At 43.8% G+C, this 20,145-nt stretch overlaps 1 protein-coding gene across 7 annotated transcripts in view; it reads right to left on the bottom strand.

The window, feature by feature from the left end:
• casz1 (castor zinc finger 1) overlaps window positions 1–20,145 on the bottom strand; it is a 172,084-nt gene that overhangs the window by 26,503 nt on the left and 125,436 nt on the right. For all 7 annotated transcript variants that reach the window (XM_079273629.1, XM_079273628.1, XM_079273630.1 and 4 more), the window contains 2 exons: window positions 7,101–7,661; window positions 895–1,795 (listed from right to left, as the gene is read on the bottom strand). In XM_079273629.1, the coding sequence (XP_079129755.1) occupies window positions 895–1,795; window positions 7,101–7,661 (1,462 nt within the window). The remainder of the gene's footprint in view (window positions 1–894; window positions 1,796–7,100; window positions 7,662–20,145) is intronic.

The raw sequence follows: 20,145 nt of genomic DNA on the forward strand, positions 1-20,145 counted from the left end.
CTACAGCGAGTAAACACTTCATGTGCCTTCGCAACTCATCATGTCGTGGATCTATTGGGCACTATGCACTATTTTACACTACATTCCTGTTGGCTGCTGTGGAGGTAGCAATTACCTTTGCGTTAGGCTAACTGACTCACAGTAGCAGTTAAGTGTATGTGAGCTTCACATTGGCTCCAAGGTGTTCCACAGGAACTTGGGATCTTTTCAATCCGCCAATAAACTTTAAATTAGAATTTTAATGGATAGGTTATACTTTTTATGAACCGATTTTAAGAGGTATGCAGTGTTTTGGTGCAGTTAAATTGCGCAGTCATACAATATCATTTGTCAATAAGCATACATCTCACGTTTACCAGTAAGAGAGAGGATGACAAGCAATGCTGTCATCTCTTGCCCTTTATTTATTTATTAACCTGTTATTAACTCTGCCAACTGTTTGTCTGTTTCTTTGTTGTTGTTTGTTCGGTGAATATCTAAAAATCGACTGATCTAATACATTAAGTGGGAAGTTTGGTAACTGGCAAAAGATTAACTTTTTCGTTTTTGGTGTCGCATCACTGTCACAATTTGTAACGTCATACCCTTTTCCTCAATCCTGCTAAAGTGAAATGTATGAAATTACTGTTCCTCTTGATTCCCTGGTCAATCACTTATCTCGTCATATAGGCCACGCCCATTTTTGTTATCACAGACTTCTCACCGTTTCGAAACACTTCATATTCCTAGACAGGATTTAAGTATCATCAAAAATCTGCGTTATCTATCTCTATGTGTACTTTGAATCAGATTCAATACGGATTAAACGAATCGAAAGCATTGTGTAGCCTTGGCGGAGGTATGTGCTCTCTAAATGCTTTCTAGTTTCATATGGTGATGTTTGAGCAGACTTACTTAACAGAGGACACAGTGCCCGTGGTGATGGAGTCAGTCTTGGAAAAACTGGACTTCAGGTAGTCGGCGGCGTTGAAGCTTATTTGTCCTGTCTGGTCCATTGTGAGCCCTGGGGCGATGCTGGCCCCAGCTGCGCCCACGGTTGGGACACCAGGAGCTCCCGGGTTCCCTGGTGCTGTAGCGAGGACATTGGGCATCATTGAGGCCTCTGGATTTCCCGGCATCAGCTTTTGAATTGTTCTGATTTCATACTTCGAAGGGCGGCCCACTTTGCAAGTCTTGAAGGCTATGGAGCCGCCCATGTCAGGGTTGCCCTCACCAGGCTTGAAGAGGTGCAGAAACTTGACGTTCTCGAGGTCGTACTTGGAGGGTCGCTTGTAAGCGTTACCGTTCTGCTGCTGTAGACTCTCACCCATCTTCAGCTTCTGAATAAAGAAGTCATACTTGGAGGCTCGGGACACCATGTTCTGGATGTGAGAGGGATTCGGTGGCTGAGAAGTGCCCAGCTGAGGTCCTCCCGGCTGTTTGTGGTCCAGGCTGGCGGGATAGATCTGTGCCTCGGCCCCTGGGAGGCACCCAGAGGTCTGGAGCATGCTAGCGCTCTTGTCTTGGGCCAGTTTTGGGTTGAGGTTGTCTGGTTTTGGTGGGGAAGCATGCATGGGCCAAGGAAGAGTCTCGCCGGCTTTTAGCTTACGGATGTACTCTTCGTACTTTGAGAAGCGGGCACGCCGCGAGGCCTCCTCACTGCTGAGGGATGAGAGGTCTGAGGTAGCGGCTTTGAGCTTCTCAAAGCTGATCTTCTTGGTCAGCTCATCCCTTACCTGCTGGTCATCATAACCGAACATTCCCAAAAATTCATTCATGGTGTTGGCTGCATAGTCTCGCAGGGCAGATGCTTCTCCTGCACAGAGAAAGAGTAGAGTGGTGAGCTCCTTTTAAAGCCGCTACAAGCAACGTTGCTCAAAACATTTCAATCAGTCAGTGGCCAAATTCACTTCAGTCAATCAGTCCATCAAATGGTGCTCTCCCACTTCACATTGACTGATTCTCACTCAACAAGTGTTTCACTATCGTGATGCTGTGTAGCTGAAGATGATAGTCTATATTCAACAATTTATGGTTTTGTTTCAAATGCCTACGTTACGAATTAAGTAATCTGCAGAAAATATAATTTGTCAGCCCAATTATTGAATCAACCCCTCTCTCATATTGTGGTGAACACACCGCATTATGATAACAAAAGACGTCTAACCCGCTAGAACTAAATCTACTACATGAGAGTCTATCTCTGTTTCTGAACATTAACTGCTAACAATTGATGTCTTATGGCTATACTTGTTATTTCTGAACTGTAATAAATTTAAAAACAGGAAAATGGATTCTCGAGCAGCGTCTACCCCGTACATCTCTGTGCATTCATGTGTCTACAAGCAAGCAGTCTGAGGCAATGCTCTTCCTGTTTTGGTTGCACTCAGTCAGTCCTGCACAATTTGCAAGTGACTGTACCAAAGGACACACTGAAAAAACAAACCTCTTCTATTCTTATTAAGTTATGCTCAAAATTCATCACGGAATCACTTTTAATATTATATAATTGAATAACGTGTTAAGTAAATATTGTACATGTAAGAGCAGGTAATCTTAGTAAGTAAGAGATCACGTTAGCGACTGAAGCATGTAGGGGAATCTATAGGGGGAAAACTGTTTATACAACTTCTTAGAAATGAAGTAACACCATCGGCGCACTTCCCCACAGATTTTTACGTGATGACTGATGCTGAACGATTTGAAAGTGACATAATTATATCTGCTATCTTCCAGGAAGCGACTGCATGTTAAGTGCAATTCCTAATCCCCGAAGCTTGGCCTAAGGTATTTGAAAATAACATGATTATCGTGTCACCTTTAAGAGTGAAAAGAATGAATCCTTTCCCCCTTTTTACACATTTGTGAACTGAAACATCCCTTTCATTTTAAGAGTCCATTAAATTGGAGAACTTCCCCAAGGACATAGGCGAAATATAGTCAATGTATAGTTTAATTGCATTATGTGGGGGATTAATTCTGGCCCATTAACTTTCATTCAGGTTAGTGCAAGGGGTCAGAGAGCTGAGAAAGGGGGGAAATGATTTTCCATGAAAGCAGTGGAGGGACAAAGAGAGGAAAGGGTACGTGAGAGAGACATGGAGAGGGAGGATTCGTGAGGCAGGTGTGTTGTTGCTGATCCAGCTTAATTCCATAACTCTCCTGTTGTGTCAGTTTGCATGTCAGGCAGGATACCACAACACTGACATGGTAGTAATGTACCAGATGATAATTTCACCTGGGTCATGTAAAAACGGTGGCCTTCTTAACTCATCCTTGGCACAGGACCAGGGTCAAAAACCTTTCAAAAAAAAATTTTCACACCATATCACCATCAAAACATGAGCCGGTGAGAAGTAATACCACCTACCACCCGGGTAATTAATACATAAATATTTCTGCTCTTGTCTCAGATTTCTCAGTTATTGCTAAATCAGTCTCCCGCGGAGCATGTAAAATAATCCCCAAATTTCCATTGACTGCGTTGGGGTTGCTCCTCTGCGCAGTGGATCAGTATGAAAGAGTATCCAGTGGATCGAAAGGGCATGAAAATTTAACAGAAATGGATCATGTATTTGAGAGGAAATGCCTCACAGATCTTTTTATCAAATCTAAACTGAAACTACAGAGTCAAATATTGTATATAGAAGTATTTACTGCAGGGTAGAGTGCAAATGAACCCATTTTGTACTTAAGGTTTTGTTTTTATTTAACTGATTATCATGCATGGCATAAAAGAACATTTTGAACCACTCAAAATGTAATTTGTCGAAACATTCTCCTCAGTGGATTTCGGTGTTGATGACCTCGGTGCTCGGTTGGATTTTACTGCGACTGTATTTGTAAGGGTACCTCAGGTCACAGTGTATCATATTGCTCTCAAGTTAGGACAGCAGCCGCATCAGAAAAGTCACAAAATGGAACTACACTCACTGAGTGAGGAAAAAGAGCAAAGCAGAATAGATGGAAATCATATTTTAAAAATGTTTTTTATATAATCTTGCTCGCCAATATAAAGAGTGTCAAGGCTGGGTCTGCATTCACTGGGAATGGATTCATGTCTGTCGACTCTTGCTTTGGAGTAGGTTTCAAATTCAATAAATCTATCATTTCTGTGGCTGAGTCAATTGCTTATTACTGCAGAGAGACTAGTGGTTTCTGTCATGGGAGCACCGGCACCTCTTTTATTTCATATTCTATTTGCTTATGGTTTTATCATCACCTCTTAAAAAAAAAAATTAGCCAAGTCTCTTTATTCATCAGGGGAGCCATGTGGCCTGCTATCAACGAAAGGCAAATGACTGGAACTGACAGGAGATAACCTTTCTAAAACACCATGTAAATGAGGTTTCTACTCGAGCCCTATCCGGCTGCCTTTTATATAATGCCATGTGACACCAGGTGGGAAACTATGTATGGGTGTGTGGGTTAAGGTGAGATTGGCCTCTCCACTCATGCTAACCACCCAACCCATCAAGAAAAAGAAAATACATTTCCCTCTGCACTTTCTCTGGTGTCACTGGAAACTCTACAAACAAGTGGTTTCTAATCTTGACACTTCAGGCCAGCAAAACCCAACACGCAGCACATACCTGCCTGTCTATATTTGAGGCTATTGGGACACATTTTCCCTCTGCGGATATGATAACAGATGGGCATTATATCTCCTATTGGCTGACCAAACATGGCCATCAGTGTGTGGCATAGCTTCTCTGCTCACGGGACTGAGAGGCAGAGGTGTCGCTGATGATAAAGGTGCATGCTAGTGGCTATATATGGACTAATCTGGGGTTTAAATACGGCTGTCCGTTTTGAACCACGCATGCACAATGTAAACTATTTAGTTAAAAAAAAAAAACTCTGAATAACATGCTGAGTTCAGTCAGAGAAAGTTTTGCATAGTGGGATTCTTTTAGATGGTGCAACAATTTAAATAGAGTTTTAAAAAAGCAAATTGTGTTGATGTTGGTGAATTAGTTTAAGTGTGCTTTGTTTAAATGAGCAGTGGTGGCCTAATAAAGAGTTGCTTTGAATAAATGACATTATGCACATTTGTTTGGACTAATTTGACACACACAGAAGTGCACAGAGCTTCAAAACTTCCTCTCTGTTTGGTTAGTTAATTAACAGGCAGTAAATAGCGAGGGCTTTGAAACGGCTTGAAATGAACAACAACCTTTGACAGTGAACCCAGAATTGCAAATGGAAGTCACGGTCAAGCCCGTTTGATCCATCGCTATGAGCATCTCTGTCTTTGCTTTTATAGTTTTTAGTCATTGTATTTTCCCCCCATCGACTGGCTTATGAGGGCTCTAATGCGACATCTAAATTATCTCGGAAAAGTATTCTGGGGTTTTGCACTGATAGCAAATCTGCACGATGCCTCAATGTGAGGAGTTAAATGTTTTGAAGGTCGCAGTTTCTCTCATTGATCCTGCAATGTTTGTTAATTACATTGTCACTGATGTTGTGAGAGATAATTAAGCCACTATGTTTATATGCATAATTATGTGCACTCCGCATCAGCCTTTGAAAGACAGCGGTGAGAGGGAGAGAGAGAGGAGGAAAAAAAAAATGTTTTAATTGTGAGCTGAGCAGAAACGCGGCAATATAGATGCCCTAGTTACAATCAACAAAGAGCAACTCTGAGAAGAAGAAAAAAACACTCTAAAGACAAGATTTGCAACTGATGCAGTACGCTCTCCCCACAGTCTTCAAACACTCTGGCTTTGCTGTGACATGTAAAGTAGTTAGGGAGCCAGTGGAGGGAAAGGTGCAGGCCTGCTACACAACAGTAATACATATTTACAGACAGGCGGTTTATTTTTTTATGGCCACGAAATAAACACAAAATGACTAATTAAAACCACAAAGCCTTTTTTTCATTTGCCTCTGAAATGAAACCTGCTTCATTTTCTGAGAAGCCCCTGCCCCCAATTCATTGTGTGGCCAGAGCTGCTGCTGTAAAACAAAAGAAATGCAGACCAAAAGAGCCTGTGTACATGACTCTGAGGTAGATAGCTAAACCTAGATGAAAGGCCAGAAAACTGTTAAAGTGAGGTGAGCGAGCACAAAACAAAACTTGTTTTTGTACCGCAACAACCGGTCTCACTCGCAAATTGCAGTTTTTTTTCCCCTCTGTCTGTGAAACACGCTTTATCTATTCGTATAAGCGAGCCATGTTTTTTCTCCTTTTTTTTTTTTTAAAGCTCTGTGTTTGTGCTGCTATACAAAGGCCTAACTCTCGTATAGCGCGCATGCATCTAGCTTCAAGTGTCACTACGTGTAAGAGGCAGTTTCTGAAATGATAGTTTGTGCTGTTAACACATACTTGTGTTACTTCCGAATGACTGCCTGTACATTTGATAATCAGGGAATTATATCGTGGGAACATCATGTCACAATTAAAAAGGGGTTATTGGGAGTCATTTACAAGAGCATTTTATAAAGGGATGTATTAAAATATGTCTGCTCACAGTAAATACATGGAGCCACTCTATTTCTCACTTAAGTCATATCGCGCTGCAATAAAATTTCCCTATTTCTGACTTTATTTGACAATTGATCTCTAGGATTTGACAAAAAAACGAAAAACAAGCTCCTCTACGGCAGACTACAACTCCATGTAATAGAGGAGTTTGAAGCGGTGGCTAAGTTTAGTGAGCTTAGGGAAAATCAAAGACTCAATATGTAATCCTGGGTGTAATATGAAGCTTAGCCTGGTCTTGCCATGCGCTCTTGCCCCACAGCTGCTGGGAGAGTGCATAAGCAGCCTTACGTTGTAAGCCTACTCCATTTATGAATTTCTTTTTGCAGTAAACCACACACTGACAAGTTCCTGTCCCCCCCCCCCCGCTGACCTGCCAGTTGAATCTGTCTTTGGGGGTAATAATGTCACTGGCTATTCATAAAGTAACTCTAGAGTGTCTCTTCCCAATAATGGGCACACTTAAGCTTATGCGGATGTGGCAATGCCACCCGCCCTCTATCTAAGCATGAATACTATGGAGTGGAATGCTTTGAAGGGCAAAGGTTGTGTCGGTTTGAGAAGTCTAAAAAAGGGTCAAGTATAAATTAGGAGTACGGCGGACACATTTAACTGATTGAGAGTCAAAATGTACCTGTAGAGGGGAAAGGTGCTTGGCGACTCTGGGCCTCGCGCGGCGGTATGTAGGTGTTGTCTTTTGAAGGCCTGTCTTCAGCTTCTTTGCCATCATGATAACTGCCATCCTGAGAGCCCGCCACCGGCTCGGCCTCCTCCGCGTTGTCCTCGTCATCGCTGCAGCCCGTGGGGCGTACCATGTACACGCCCTCAGGGGGGCCGTCTTCGTCATTGCCGACTTTGAGTTCACGCTCGTGTTCGTCGGCGGGAGGCGGCGGCTCGTCGCCGTACTCGCCGTTCACCCACTTCTCGATGGCCTCGCGTCTCTTCTGGTCCTCCTCTAGACTCTGACTGAGGTTCAGGCTCTCGGGGAAGTTGGTCTCATTGTCATCGCAGTGGGAACTGCCACGCTCACTGTTTTCTGCTACACTCTGGTCTCCCTCTGCATTCTGGGAGCTGGTGTCATACACCACCTGGCGGCTCAACTTGGCACAGATAGCGTTGAGTTTTAGGCCACCTTTCCTTTTGGCGGCCATCTTGGATTTTCCTGAGGTCGTTTCAGTGCATAAACTCCTTTCAGCTAACGGAAACAAGAACAAAAAAACAAAAGATTAGTTTAAGTTGTACAAATATCTGAGTTACGGTTTAGGGAATTTAACTTTTCACTCAATTAGCGATCTCTTTTAAATGCACCAGAAACAAAGTTTGAACCAGCTTTTCCATGTCAGTAACTTGGTCCTGATTTTGAACATCACAATGGAAAAACCACAGTGAACAACAGTGACTGCTGCTATTAATATCATCCAAAAGCACTTAACAATAACAGCCTGGAAGGACACACAGAGATACTGTACATATCTTTCTAAGTCGCACCTCTTCGGTCAGCTCAGAGTTGAAAGCAGTGCTGAAAAAAAAGGAGAAAAAAAAAAAAAAAGCCCAGGCAGCTGAAACCACAGGCAGATAGGTATCAGACCCCCTACGGTACTACAAGCAGCAAATACACGGCTACATAATCCTTCACATGACAGCGCTATAGAGACACTGTGAAATGTTATCTTCACTCTCACCTCGAGAAGCTGTGGTCCTGCCACTGAGTGGGGGGCTGCACAGCGTTAAAGCTGTCAGGATGTGCAGTGAAAATGCTGAGAGCTTTTGGTCTTTTTGGATCTGTGTTCTCACGTTGGCTGTTCAGTGCGATTACACCCAATAACTGTATTGTAATTGTGTTTTTTTTTACATCTTCTTTACTAAAAGGGAAATTAATTTACCATGTACACATGCTCTTTGTACCCTCTGCTGTCTTTTACTGTTGATCTGGCCGAGACGGTAAAAAAAAAGTTGCAGTCACCATGTTTTACATATCTTTACGAAACAAGACAGACGGCACAGTCTCAACATATTTCCCCCCAGCGCGGCCTCTCTGAACAATGGAGCATGATAGAGTGTGCTTTGGGGCAGCGATGGGTGGCATTATTTCAACCCAAGTGGGGCTATCTTTATAACATGTCCTCTGATGAGGCAGGAACAGCTGCCTGTGGCATTCCATATCCAGAGCTGCCTTTTTAGGGCAGAAACTGCACTCTAGTTCCTTTCACTTTATTTCCAGAGCCACCAAAGTTCACCTTCCAACAGCATATTCCAGACTCAAAATCAAGGCCAGATCGCTATCAAGTTGTAAATAACTTTTAAAAAGCGAGAAGGAGGTGACCGTGAGTAACAGTATTTATGGTATCAAAAAAAGAGAAAGAAGAAGCAGTATAAGTAGTATACTATATACTGCTATATACTATAAGTATATATACCAGAGAGCAGACGGTCATTTTAAATTGTATTGTGCTTTTATTTCAGCAGTATGTAAAGCTTTGTCAGTTAAAACAGCATGCCACAGCAGAGATAGTTCTCCCTGCGTGGAGTTGTATTGAATCTTAACTCAGCCACACTGTGGTTAAGATAATACACTCTACTGAGCTGTGGACACACCATCTTAAAAGACCAAAAAATGTGTGATATGAGAGGTAACAAAGTTCTATCTTAAAGACTCAATTCACTTTATATAACAATGAGCACGAGCCTTTTCATTTTCTCTCAGCCGTAAAGCCAAGCACAATCATGTGTGAGCCATTGCAAGTGTTATGTAAATCACATCGGCTGCAAACATAAAATCCTGTTTTCATTTTCTTTTGCAAAGCTGTGGATTCATTAGAGGATATACAATTTGAAGGTGCTTTCAGATCACCCCGTCGCCAGACAATGCACCCCCCCCCCCGTGCTCCCCACACATGCTTTCTCAGTTACTGTATTTACGTTGCGGGCTTCCTCTCTGAAACAATAGCTTCAGGAATTATGTAGGTTTGAGGGGGCCGTATATCAGCGGCACATTACTGTGCAATTTAATGTTAGACAATTGCAGGCGGGGGGTGAAAGGGTCACCTTTTAGAAGCAGCAATTGTGAAAAAAAACGGAAAAGAAATCAGCTTGAAAAACTATTAGGAAGTGGAAGACATAAATTTTCAAGTTATTTTTCTTCAGAAATACTCTCCAAAGGAAGATTGAGGTCATTTGGGTGTTGCAGTGGAAGTCATTTTTTTCTGTTTACCGCGTTCAGTATTTCATGCTTTAACTGCCGATTTCCTTTGCATTGCAATCTCAAGCTCCTTGTAGGAAATGACCCCGACACAGTTGTTTCTTTCCATCAGTGAGTATTTATGTATGATTTTCTGTTAACAATACGGAGTGTGCGTAGACGACTAAGGGCCTCTAACTGAATTATCAGACAACTTAAGCACATGTAGGGTGTGCTTTAAGACACATTTAACACTGTGGGCTTCCTGTGAGCAGGAACATGCTATGGTTCGATGGTTTATGGAAGCTGTCTGAACTATTATTTATGCTGAGGGTTTCTGTCCACGGCTGCTTTTTTTTTTTTTGCCATTGCTTACAATAGGGATTGCTATGGTAACACCAAGCTGTTTACCCCAAGTCGTTTGTGTGCATGATAGCGTACAATGAGATAAAATCTGTGGGGACCTACATGAAAGAACAACTTTTCCCTCTGGGACCAACTCCCCCACCTCTTCTGAGAGTCCAGTAAGCATTCTGCCTTATTAATGAATATCAGACAGAAAAACAACACTGTCACATGCATCGGACATTATTTACACTCTGTTTTAGCCCGGTGTGCTAATTGTCAAGGCGGAGACACCTCAGTAAGCACTGGGAGATGGAAAACAAAACAAACAAAAAAACAGGCAGGTTTGAATTTGAACACAACGGCTGAAACTAATTTTTCCAACTGCTTATGTTACCGGTGACACTATTTTTGTATTACTGGAAACAGTGCAGGGCCTCAAAGGAGCGCCACATACCGTCTCTATAAGGCCAAAACCTGAGGAAAAAGTCCTGAAACTATTTTGAATACATTTGGAGTAGGTCAGGTCCTTTTTCATCTTCAGACAAAAAGAAGTGCATCAAAGTTCTTTCGAGCCCTGTTTCTTCTCAGCGCTGGATGACACAGCTTGTGTTCGAGTCTAGCCCTCCCCACTGACAAACTAACTCTTCCACAAGCTCTAAGCCCCCACAGGTCTTGTTGGTTTTTTTGATGCAGAGTCTCTCTGTTTGTGTGCCAGAATGATATCATGCCCAATCAAGTGGTGTTTCAAATCCTAATAACGCTGTTGGAAGTGCATTATTTGTGTGAGCGTGCACAGAATGCAATCAAGGCCGCTCCGGGTAAAGGATGTGGGAGTTGAGACCGCTAGTGACTGGCAGGGTCATGGCTTTACCTCTTTCGGCCGTACAAGACGAGGCAGCTTATGTCCAAAAGGCTTGTTCAATCATCTTATGGAAGATTTAAAGTCACATAAACAACATGTGGAAAATTGAATAACGTGACTTTATTGTTCATTCGCAGTGCAGCGCTGCACCATAAACACGCCGACTCCCTGCAGTGTTGTCAGTCTGTATGGAGCGAGCGCGCAGGAGGGTCTGTATATAAGAGACGTAGATATTACCTGTTTAAAGTGACGCTCATCTCTTTGCCTAATCAAACACAGGTTTGTTTTAGATTCCTGCTGAGTTCCAACATGACTGACACAGGGACAAACACCCCCCCCCCCCCCCCCCCCCTCGCAGTATCAGGACTTAATTAATACAAACAGGGTCTGGGAGATGTCTGTTCAGCTCAGGATTATTTTACAATATGCAACCGAGAGTTGCTGTAGCGCTTAAAAAAAAAAAAAAATCCTACTTATAACTTTGTGAACCTTTGGCAGATGAATCGGCAAGGCTGCAGCTCCCTGTGTGTAGCTCAGTGAACCTTTTGTGTCTCTGGCTCTCGAGGGAGCTGTTTGTGTGAGAGAGCGTGTGTGCATTCAGGGAAATCACTGAGCCACACACTGGCAAACATATACAGACACACTTTAAAATGATCATGTTTTTAATATTTGTAAATGTACAGCTTGCAGAAGGAGACTGTGTTCCTCTTCTCTCTCTTCCCCCCCCGCCCTGCACGGCAGCCGCAAGCAAGTCGAGCAGAAAGCCACTGATGGACAACTACGCCACGACACCCAGACCCCAGCATCTGGCCCCTCTCTCATTTTTAAAACACAAGAATAACAATAAGCAGGTTGTCGACCCCGCCGTGAGATTTTGCCACAGTTTTCCAACAGTCGGTGTAGCCGATGCTGAGAAATTTCCATTTTTCCGCATGCATATTTAATTGAGTTTTGTCCCAGTGGTGCGGAAATGATTTGTTTTTTGCTCTCTGTTCACTTGACTCCTCTTCGGAGTCGCTAACCCTGATTAAGACGTTCCCGTTAATTTCCCAGCGCACACCTTTTTTTTGTGCATTAATGGTTCTGATCGTCTAATTAAAACTTCTCAGCTCGGCTGCTGATCACCGCTCGTTGTGCCTCTGACCTGAAGTTTTAATTGCCGCATCAGAAGCGATAATAATAATTTTGAGGTTCTGATGATTAAAAACAATGCCATTGCCAACTAGTTGATAGAAGGGGGTTTAGGGGTGGGTGCATCTGAGGAGAAGTTTATGTAGAAAAGAGATTTAGAAAGGGGGGGGGGGTGAAGGCGGGTATTCACTAACTACGGAGCAAGAGGGGTGGGGGTGGGGGGGAGTGGGAGGGAGCGACTACTGTAGGTGATCACTGAGGGGAAGGGGGTTGCAAGGCATATGGAAATCTTCAAGCACTATTGTCTCTCAGAGTCTTCCTGAAGAAAGAGGTTTGGCTGGGAAAGTGACTTTGCTTTCTCCACCTCAAAATCTTGAATCTGCCACTGACTGATCCACTTTGGAGCTCCATACTCACTTGGCAGGTTTGCCAGGTTGGGGAAGAGAGAAAAGGAGAGCATATATAGTATATTTCAAGTCCAGGCGGAAGAGGAAAGACGTTGGAACTTGAAGGCAATCAGGCAGCAAAGTTGAAATCTAAGGACAAATACGCCCTCGGGCTTCATCACAAACAGGGTAATTATGGTGTTTTCCTGAACAGAGGACAAGCTGCCTAAAATGGTCTCAGGGAGAAGAAAAAAAAACAATCTGACATGAGTGACGAGAACCATTCTGACAGCCGCGAACCAAAACAGCCAACTTTCATTGCGTTTGCTGCTTAGGGTAATTCATGGGACACACGGCTAACTTGTTAAAATTGTACATAAAATCTGGACATCCAGCTGGCGCCAGATGACAACTTAATTTCTAAGTGTTTGTGTTGTGGGAGGACAAAAACTTTTGCTTTAAAAAATACACAATGGCACACAGTCCCATGCTTCCACAGATAGAAACGAGGGAAATTTATTCCTGCAGCTTTGTTTTCAGGCTTAGCTCCCATGTTCAGTTTCAAGACACCAGGAGTGCAATTTGATAAGCCAACCGCCATGGTAAATGAGCAGACGACCCCTGTGTCCCTCCCTCATGGTTGCGCGGCTTGGTGCGGGCAGCAATGCAGTGTGGGTAGTACAGTGGAGAAGGGGCTCAGCGGTGCACCTCTCAAGGGCCCTTGAGCTAATATCTGTACAGATTAACTGCTTCAGTTGTATTTTGGTCACGGGAATCTCTCTTTGCCTTTGTGGCTTGTTGGGAGGGAGAAGGGGAGATGTGTGTGTGTGTGTATTGTGAGTGTTACTTGCACACTTTCTTCTGTAGCGGCATGCTCGCCTAAGAGGTCAGGAGCCGGCAGACTGGTGTATGTCATTCCATGTCATTCTCTTTGGGGCCATATTTAATTGATCAGAATCCGGAGCCACACCGCTGAGTAAGTCATCCCCTTACGATCACCTAGCCCCTCTATCTCTCCACAGGACACACACACACACAGTGTCAATCCTCCAGGGTAAACTCAGCACACGCCGCTCCATTAGTTATCAATTAAGTCTGGAAATCTCCACCTGTCTTACACACACGGATGAAGCCGGCACACATACAGTACGTAGCACCCCTCTCAACAGGAAGTTGAGGAGAGCGTGCCTTATTTGACTGCGAGTGGGGGGGGGGGGGAGCGAGTGCGTTTGTGTGTCCGTGCGGGTGGCACTTACGTCCATGAGGTTAACCTTGATGTGAGGCCCTGTCGGGCCAGATAATGTCAATCAATGACAAGCCCTCACAGATAACCCCTAATGTGAAGCCTAAAAAGCAAAGCTGTTTAGATCTTTAGACATGCCCCCTTTCACCAGCATATGAATTGCATTACAAGGAAATGAGTTGTGGCATTTCTTTAATAAGACTCTCAAGACATTTTGACAGCATATATACGGCACTCTGCCGTTTAAAAAAAAATAAAATTAAATAAAGCCCCTACTGACAAAGCCTCCTCACACAATGCCGGGCTCTGATGGGCAGATCCTAGTCCCTGTTAACCGGAGGAGAGGAAAAGACGTGTAGGGAGGGGGAAGAAGGAAAAAGAAGGGTGGACCGTTCTCTGTTTTCCTTCAAGCTCCCGGGGACTTCTTAATTGATTTCCAAGGTTACGTTTCAAATTTGTTTTTCAGATACGGGGGCCTCGTGGACGGGAGTGCGAGTCCATTTGTTTTTTTCAAGCGATTTCCCTAAATATTTGGCCCGGTTCGGAACGTTTGCTTCCGATCTCGTTGAACCGCTTCCCCCTCCCACCCCCTCGCTCTCACCTCCCTTTGCTCTTTTTCTCTTCTCTCTCTCTCTCTCCTTGAAAAGAAAAAAGGAGGTGACATTAACCCAAAACGGCATGTATTTCCAGACAGGATGCCTGCACTGACGACATCGATCCCTGGCTCCCATTAAAACATTTGCTCTGCCTGACAGACTTTTCCTCTTCAGACTTTACACGCGGTAGGATGAATCACAGGTGCCCGTTAAAATGTCACCCCGAGCAGGTTCTCCACCTGTCCAAAAAATGACCCATGGCACGCTTTCAATCACATTATACTCTTTTAATGCTCAATTTATTCTCATGAAGCACGATTTAAAGTTTGATCAAAATACGTTCTTTGTCGGGCTAGGAGAGGAAGTGATGAGAATGAGTCTTCCTGCGCGTGGGATTTGCAGTTCTTAGACCCTGTGGCTGTGACTCGGCTGCCAGAACTTTAGTTTGCTTTCTTACTGACAATAAGTTGACACGTTACGTATATGACATTTGAAAGTGTATGCGTGTCCACGGATGGTTGGGGGAGTGTGGGTATGTGCATAATACACTGTAAAGGCATGTGTTCGGGGGCTGTTATGTGTGTGCAAGGTTGCAGACAGCAGGGCACTGTGCTCTGCGCTCTCCTTCTGCTCCGCTCTGTCTCGTTGCTGCAGGTCACGTCATTTGCTCTGAGACACACACTGTCAAATATGCACACTGACATTTCTACACACTCAGGAAACAAACGATTTCGCGTGAGGATAAACACACCACCGCGTCAGTGACAGCACTAAAACAGCGTGCTTTACCGAAAAAAAAGAAGTTCCATGTGAACTGGAAAGCGTTACAAAATGTGGCAGTTTTCACCTAAAACAGGAACATTCTTGTTTCTGGGAGTTCAGTAGAGGGAGGAATGTGCCATGACTGAATTTGAAGGTGTGATAAAACAACACTCTCAATAATAAGGGAGAGAAAAAAAGAGTAAAATGACTGTTTAAAGATGAAACGGACAAAAGCTGCTTTACAGGAACAAGACTGCTGTCTATTTTGGGTCTCAGCATGCAAAAGGAAGTGCTGCTGAAGTTGACTCAAACAAATAAATTTGCTTTTGATAAAACCACAGCAGCTACTTTTGCATTCTACACCAAACCCACTTTGTCGCCTTGCGTCTTTATCTTTATGACTTGCCACATTTGTGAGAAGCCACTCACTAAATTGTCAAGCACAAACATCTGAGGGGTTTTCAAACGGTGCAAGTGTTGACGGCTAAAAATGCAATTTTATTTAAAAAGTGACAGGTTAAAGGAAAGCCTCAGAAGTGAACGCGGAGCGCTCGCCTATTTGCACTGAATCCAGCTGCCCGTTTTACATTTCTCCAACATTAATATTCCTCTTATTATTATTTTAAAGTGAAAACGGATACTCTGTTGAAGTGCAAATCTGATGAATTACGGGAGCAGATTGCTGCTATTAATTATTAAAACCTATTTTATAAATATTCAGGTCTGTCATGCATCTAATAATGAACGCTTTAGAGGAGGTTACTTCCCGTGCGCATCCTTATGTGTCAGAAATATCACTTTTAATCACGCTCGTGTCAGCGAGTGCTGGGTTTGAACCTGACGAAAAAATTTCCACCAAATCAAGGAAACTCAGTCGGGCCTACTACTGTGCTCATCACAGCTCCTCCGATCCTGCTGTTTTGCATGATCCAGGTTCTCCGCCTGCCCGGTCTGAAGAGGTGGAGAACACCTCTCAGCTCCTCTGCATTCTTACCGGGGGTAATTTGAATGGAGAATAATGCATCGGCAGCACTCTACCCTTCTGGACACACCTAGTCCCAGTGCTACTGCTGCCATATGCTGTGTTGATACATATTCATAACATTTTCTCGTGCGTTGAGTGTTGCTGTGCAATGAGGCTTAAATGAGTGTCTCACGTCTTCAAATGGGAAGAGGGGGAAAAAAAAGCCGGGCTCAAAGAAAGTTAGACTGCTCTTCTCCTCCTTCTGCAAAGTAGACACGTTTGGGTGCTGATAGGTGATCCCACTGCTTTTGTGCGGATGAGCGAGAGGCTGCAGAGTTCGAGGATTGTCTTCAAGAAGCTGTGAGAGGCGGCAACTGTCAGCATGCTCGGAGACACCGCGCTGTCAGGTGGGCCGGTCTTGCTGGTAGGGTGAGAGTCAATGGCACTGCACCATGACCTCCGTACACCCCACCAGCATATGCTGCACAGAGCATACACACAACCAGATAGCGAGACACACACACACACACACACTGTGGAGTGCTCTAAGATTAATGCTGTCAGAGCTACAATGATACCCCTTCATTATCTGCACACGGGGCCTCCTTCGTGCGCCCGCTTGCCTCGCTGTCCTCTCCGCTGCTTCTCTATGGAGGTAGTAATTACTAAAGCTAACATTTCTTGCACTCTGTGCCTCCAACTACCCTTCACTTACCCATTATTTCTTTCTGGTTTCGCAGTGCTTTCAAGTGACTTGCCAGCCTTTTTACCAACTGGTGACACAGCTGACGGCATGCCGGTGTTGATCGCAGTGCCAGTGCGACTCACGCTGTACGTTCGAGCGCTGTATTATGAGATTATTTGGTGCCCAGCTGATGTGCAATAAAGGCACAGTGTGGTACCCCAGATTCAGATCAGTCCTCTGGGTCAAGTGCTCATTGTGTTACAACAAGAGAGAAGTGCTTGATGTACCACTGCAGTATCTGTTGTACTGTACATTGTTGGTTGAACAGGCTGGGATCAGAGAGATGCTCCCTCTTGCATGGCGTTTTTCATTACCAACAATGCTCTTGCTCTTTGTCTTTCTTCTTCCTCTCCCACTGGAACTATGGCTTTATCAAAGGTGATAGCTTGCTCAGGCGCATTTTCTCAAACGTCTTCTTCAGCCAGCCATTTCCCAAGCCGCTCTCGGGTAAACGTCACTCACAAAAACCAGGGAAGATTTGATGGTGAGATCAAAAAGAAAGGAAGGACACAAAGGAGAGCAGGGAGATGGGGGGGAAGAAAGAGGAACAATACCCTCCTCCCCCATCCGACACCAACGAGTGCTGAGGGTAATTCCTCCAAGCAGGGCCAGTGTTTTCAGACGCAAATACAACAAAACGTCGGATGCTGCCATGAGACATCAAAATGGGTGATTTTGACTTCAGAGGGTCTTCAGATGCTTGAGGAGCCGAGAGAACAGAAGGTACCAGCAGGCTGTTAACAGCCAACGCGGGAACCACGCCAGGAAGACGGCCTCCTACTAAAAATGCCAATCGGCACCGGATCACTAAAGGCTTCCGACGTACTGTAATATCCCACCTGAGCACTTTCATCTGCTGAAAGTGAAATGGCTTGAAAGTTTATCAGCTGATATTTACTGTACCATCGAGAGAACATGTTAAAAAGTAAAGAACTTCCACAGTTGGGTGCCACAAAGGCAGACAGACAAAAAAACAAACCACACACAAAGAATGCTCGAAGGAGACTGATGTCTTCAACAGGTGCCTTGAAAATAGGAATTCTATGTACTTTGCCTTTCAGAAAGATTTTCATCAGCAAATTAAAGACTTGCTTGGTTCTTGTGAGACCTGAGTTGTGTTGTGACACGCCGAGAGGGATGTCCGCATTTTCTCCCGTGTTGTTCTCGCTCATTCTTGGAGCATTAGACTCACTCTAAATAGCCTCGAGGAGATTAGGCTGGCTCGTATTCAAATGCACATTTCTTCCAAAACCCACTCCACGAGTGGGCCAAGGAGAGCAGTGCAGGAGCCTTGTGAGACGGTAGTCAGAGACGATTCAGTCATGTATAAATCAGCTAAGAGGAGGAAGAGAGGAAGAGGGAGAGAGAAAGGCTGAGGTAAAAGACAAACAAGTGTTGGCTCTGCTATACGAGTTTAGTTAGCTAGAGAGTTAGTGCATGAGTTATGGCTAGCGAATGGCTGAGGGACGCTGTATTTATGAGGGGACTGAGTGAGTGTTAAATCCCTGGTAAGAAATAAAGTCGTCCCTGAGCGAACAGGGGAAACATTTCACTCAGTCTAAGAGGTGCCTCGAAAAAAATGAAAGCCATCCCTCTTCCAGGGGAAGCACTATTCCGTATTCCCTAAAATTGCTTTATTCCTTAAAAATGCTATAGATCACATCCAAGTGGATTGAATCTCATATTTGAATAGAGAGGAGGGATTCTCCGTCTGCATGATATCAAGGGAGTTCACGAGCCAAGGAGAGGAAAAGAATCAGATTCTTCCAAAATTGCATGCGGATTTTCTGAGGGATCTTCGGCTAAGGGCGGCTGCCAAAACACACAGTGCACTTGTTGCAGTGCAAGGGTTCATCCAAGAAAGGTTTTCCACTGTGGTTTACCCGGGAAAAAGTTTGATCTTTTTTTTTCAATTTGGAATATTCAAATGTATCTATATTAAATCATCGTAATATCTAATCATCTATACATCTAAATGCAGATATATACATTTCTTTAGATTCCTTTTTTCAACTTCCCATGTTGAATGGAGTCAAACTTCAAAGGTCAGATACAAAGAAAGGCACATGGCCACAATGAAAAAGCAAAAGCTTCACATCACTCTTTGTGCAACTCTAACTCAAACCTCTCTTCAAAGCCAGCAGTGGTAATAATAATTACGACTTAAAAAGGCTACATTTTTGCATTAACTTAAAAGGCTATATCTTTTTCTTCCCCTCCAGCCTGTGCGGCCTCACTTACCCTGAGTATCTTCATAAATCACCAGTTACTGTTAACATGTACTCCACAATTCAGTCATCAATCTCCTACCAGGTCAGAGTGAAAACAGAGGGGGGGGGGGGGGGAAATGTCAGCTTAGTAAAATGTCTCTCTGGTGAATGCTGCTACCACCACCCACTACTCAAACACACACACAATATGCACGTAGAGCAGTAGCATACACACACACACACACACACACATGGCAGTTAAATAACAAACACACGCGCCCGGCACACAGCAACCAGAGCAGTCCTGTGGGACAAGGGAGCGGTTGCCAGATCGCCACGGTAACGCAAGCCAAATTCAATTCTGACTTCACCTTTCACTCGGGAAGCTGCTTCCATTTGTTAGACAAACAAATAAACAGCAAGCGTGAAGTTGGAGCCGGCCAACTCCTGCCTCGTCTTTCTTTTCTTTTTTCCTGTGGGCCTCGACGAGAAGTACCAGGCCCAGGCTGTGTGAGAGACACCCACAGGACCGCATGCAAATCTGTGTTGATGTTCACAGACACAGTATTTATTTAACCAAAAGGAGTGAATCTAATTGTACACGAGGAGGAGGATTATTCCTCTCTGAACCGTGTCTCCACGAGGGAGAAAGGGACTCTTTTTTAGCCTCTCGTCAACCGACACTGTTTACATCAGCAGAGTGGAAAATCCCTCCGATGACAAACCTCTCCATCACAACATCTGTATCTAAACAGCCGAATCAATCTCGACCAACACCGCAAATTACCTCACCTCATATCCGAAAAACATCTGCACTTGACATTACAGCTGAGGGATTTTAGGTGCTTTTTAAATTGTTTTTATTTTAGCTTGCAGAAGAGTGTATTTAGATTTTTTTAAGTGTATTCGTGGAGCCTTTTATCACTTCAACGGCCTGAAAATGCCTTGTAATAGATCAAAAGGCTTATATTGAAAGTAATGTGTAATTAGTGGTAGATAAAGTATTCAGATCCCATTAGTGAAACACCCCAATTTAAAAATACTCAATTACAAGTAAGTGTTGCATTCAAAAATAATAAAAAAGTCAGTACTTTAAAAGTACAAAAGTAAAAGTAAAAAAAGTCCTCAAAGGTAAAAATACTCATTATTACAAATGGGCAGAGTGATATATTTTTCTATCAATGGATTGTTATTCCTGATTAATATGCCAGCAACATTTTAGTGCTCGAGCTGTAACTAATTTGAAACTCTACA

The sequence above is a fragment of the Melanostigma gelatinosum genome, assembly GCF_949748355.1.
Source record: "Melanostigma gelatinosum genome assembly, chromosome: 8".
NCBI classification, from domain to species: Eukaryota; Metazoa; Chordata; class Actinopteri; order Perciformes; family Zoarcidae; genus Melanostigma; species Melanostigma gelatinosum.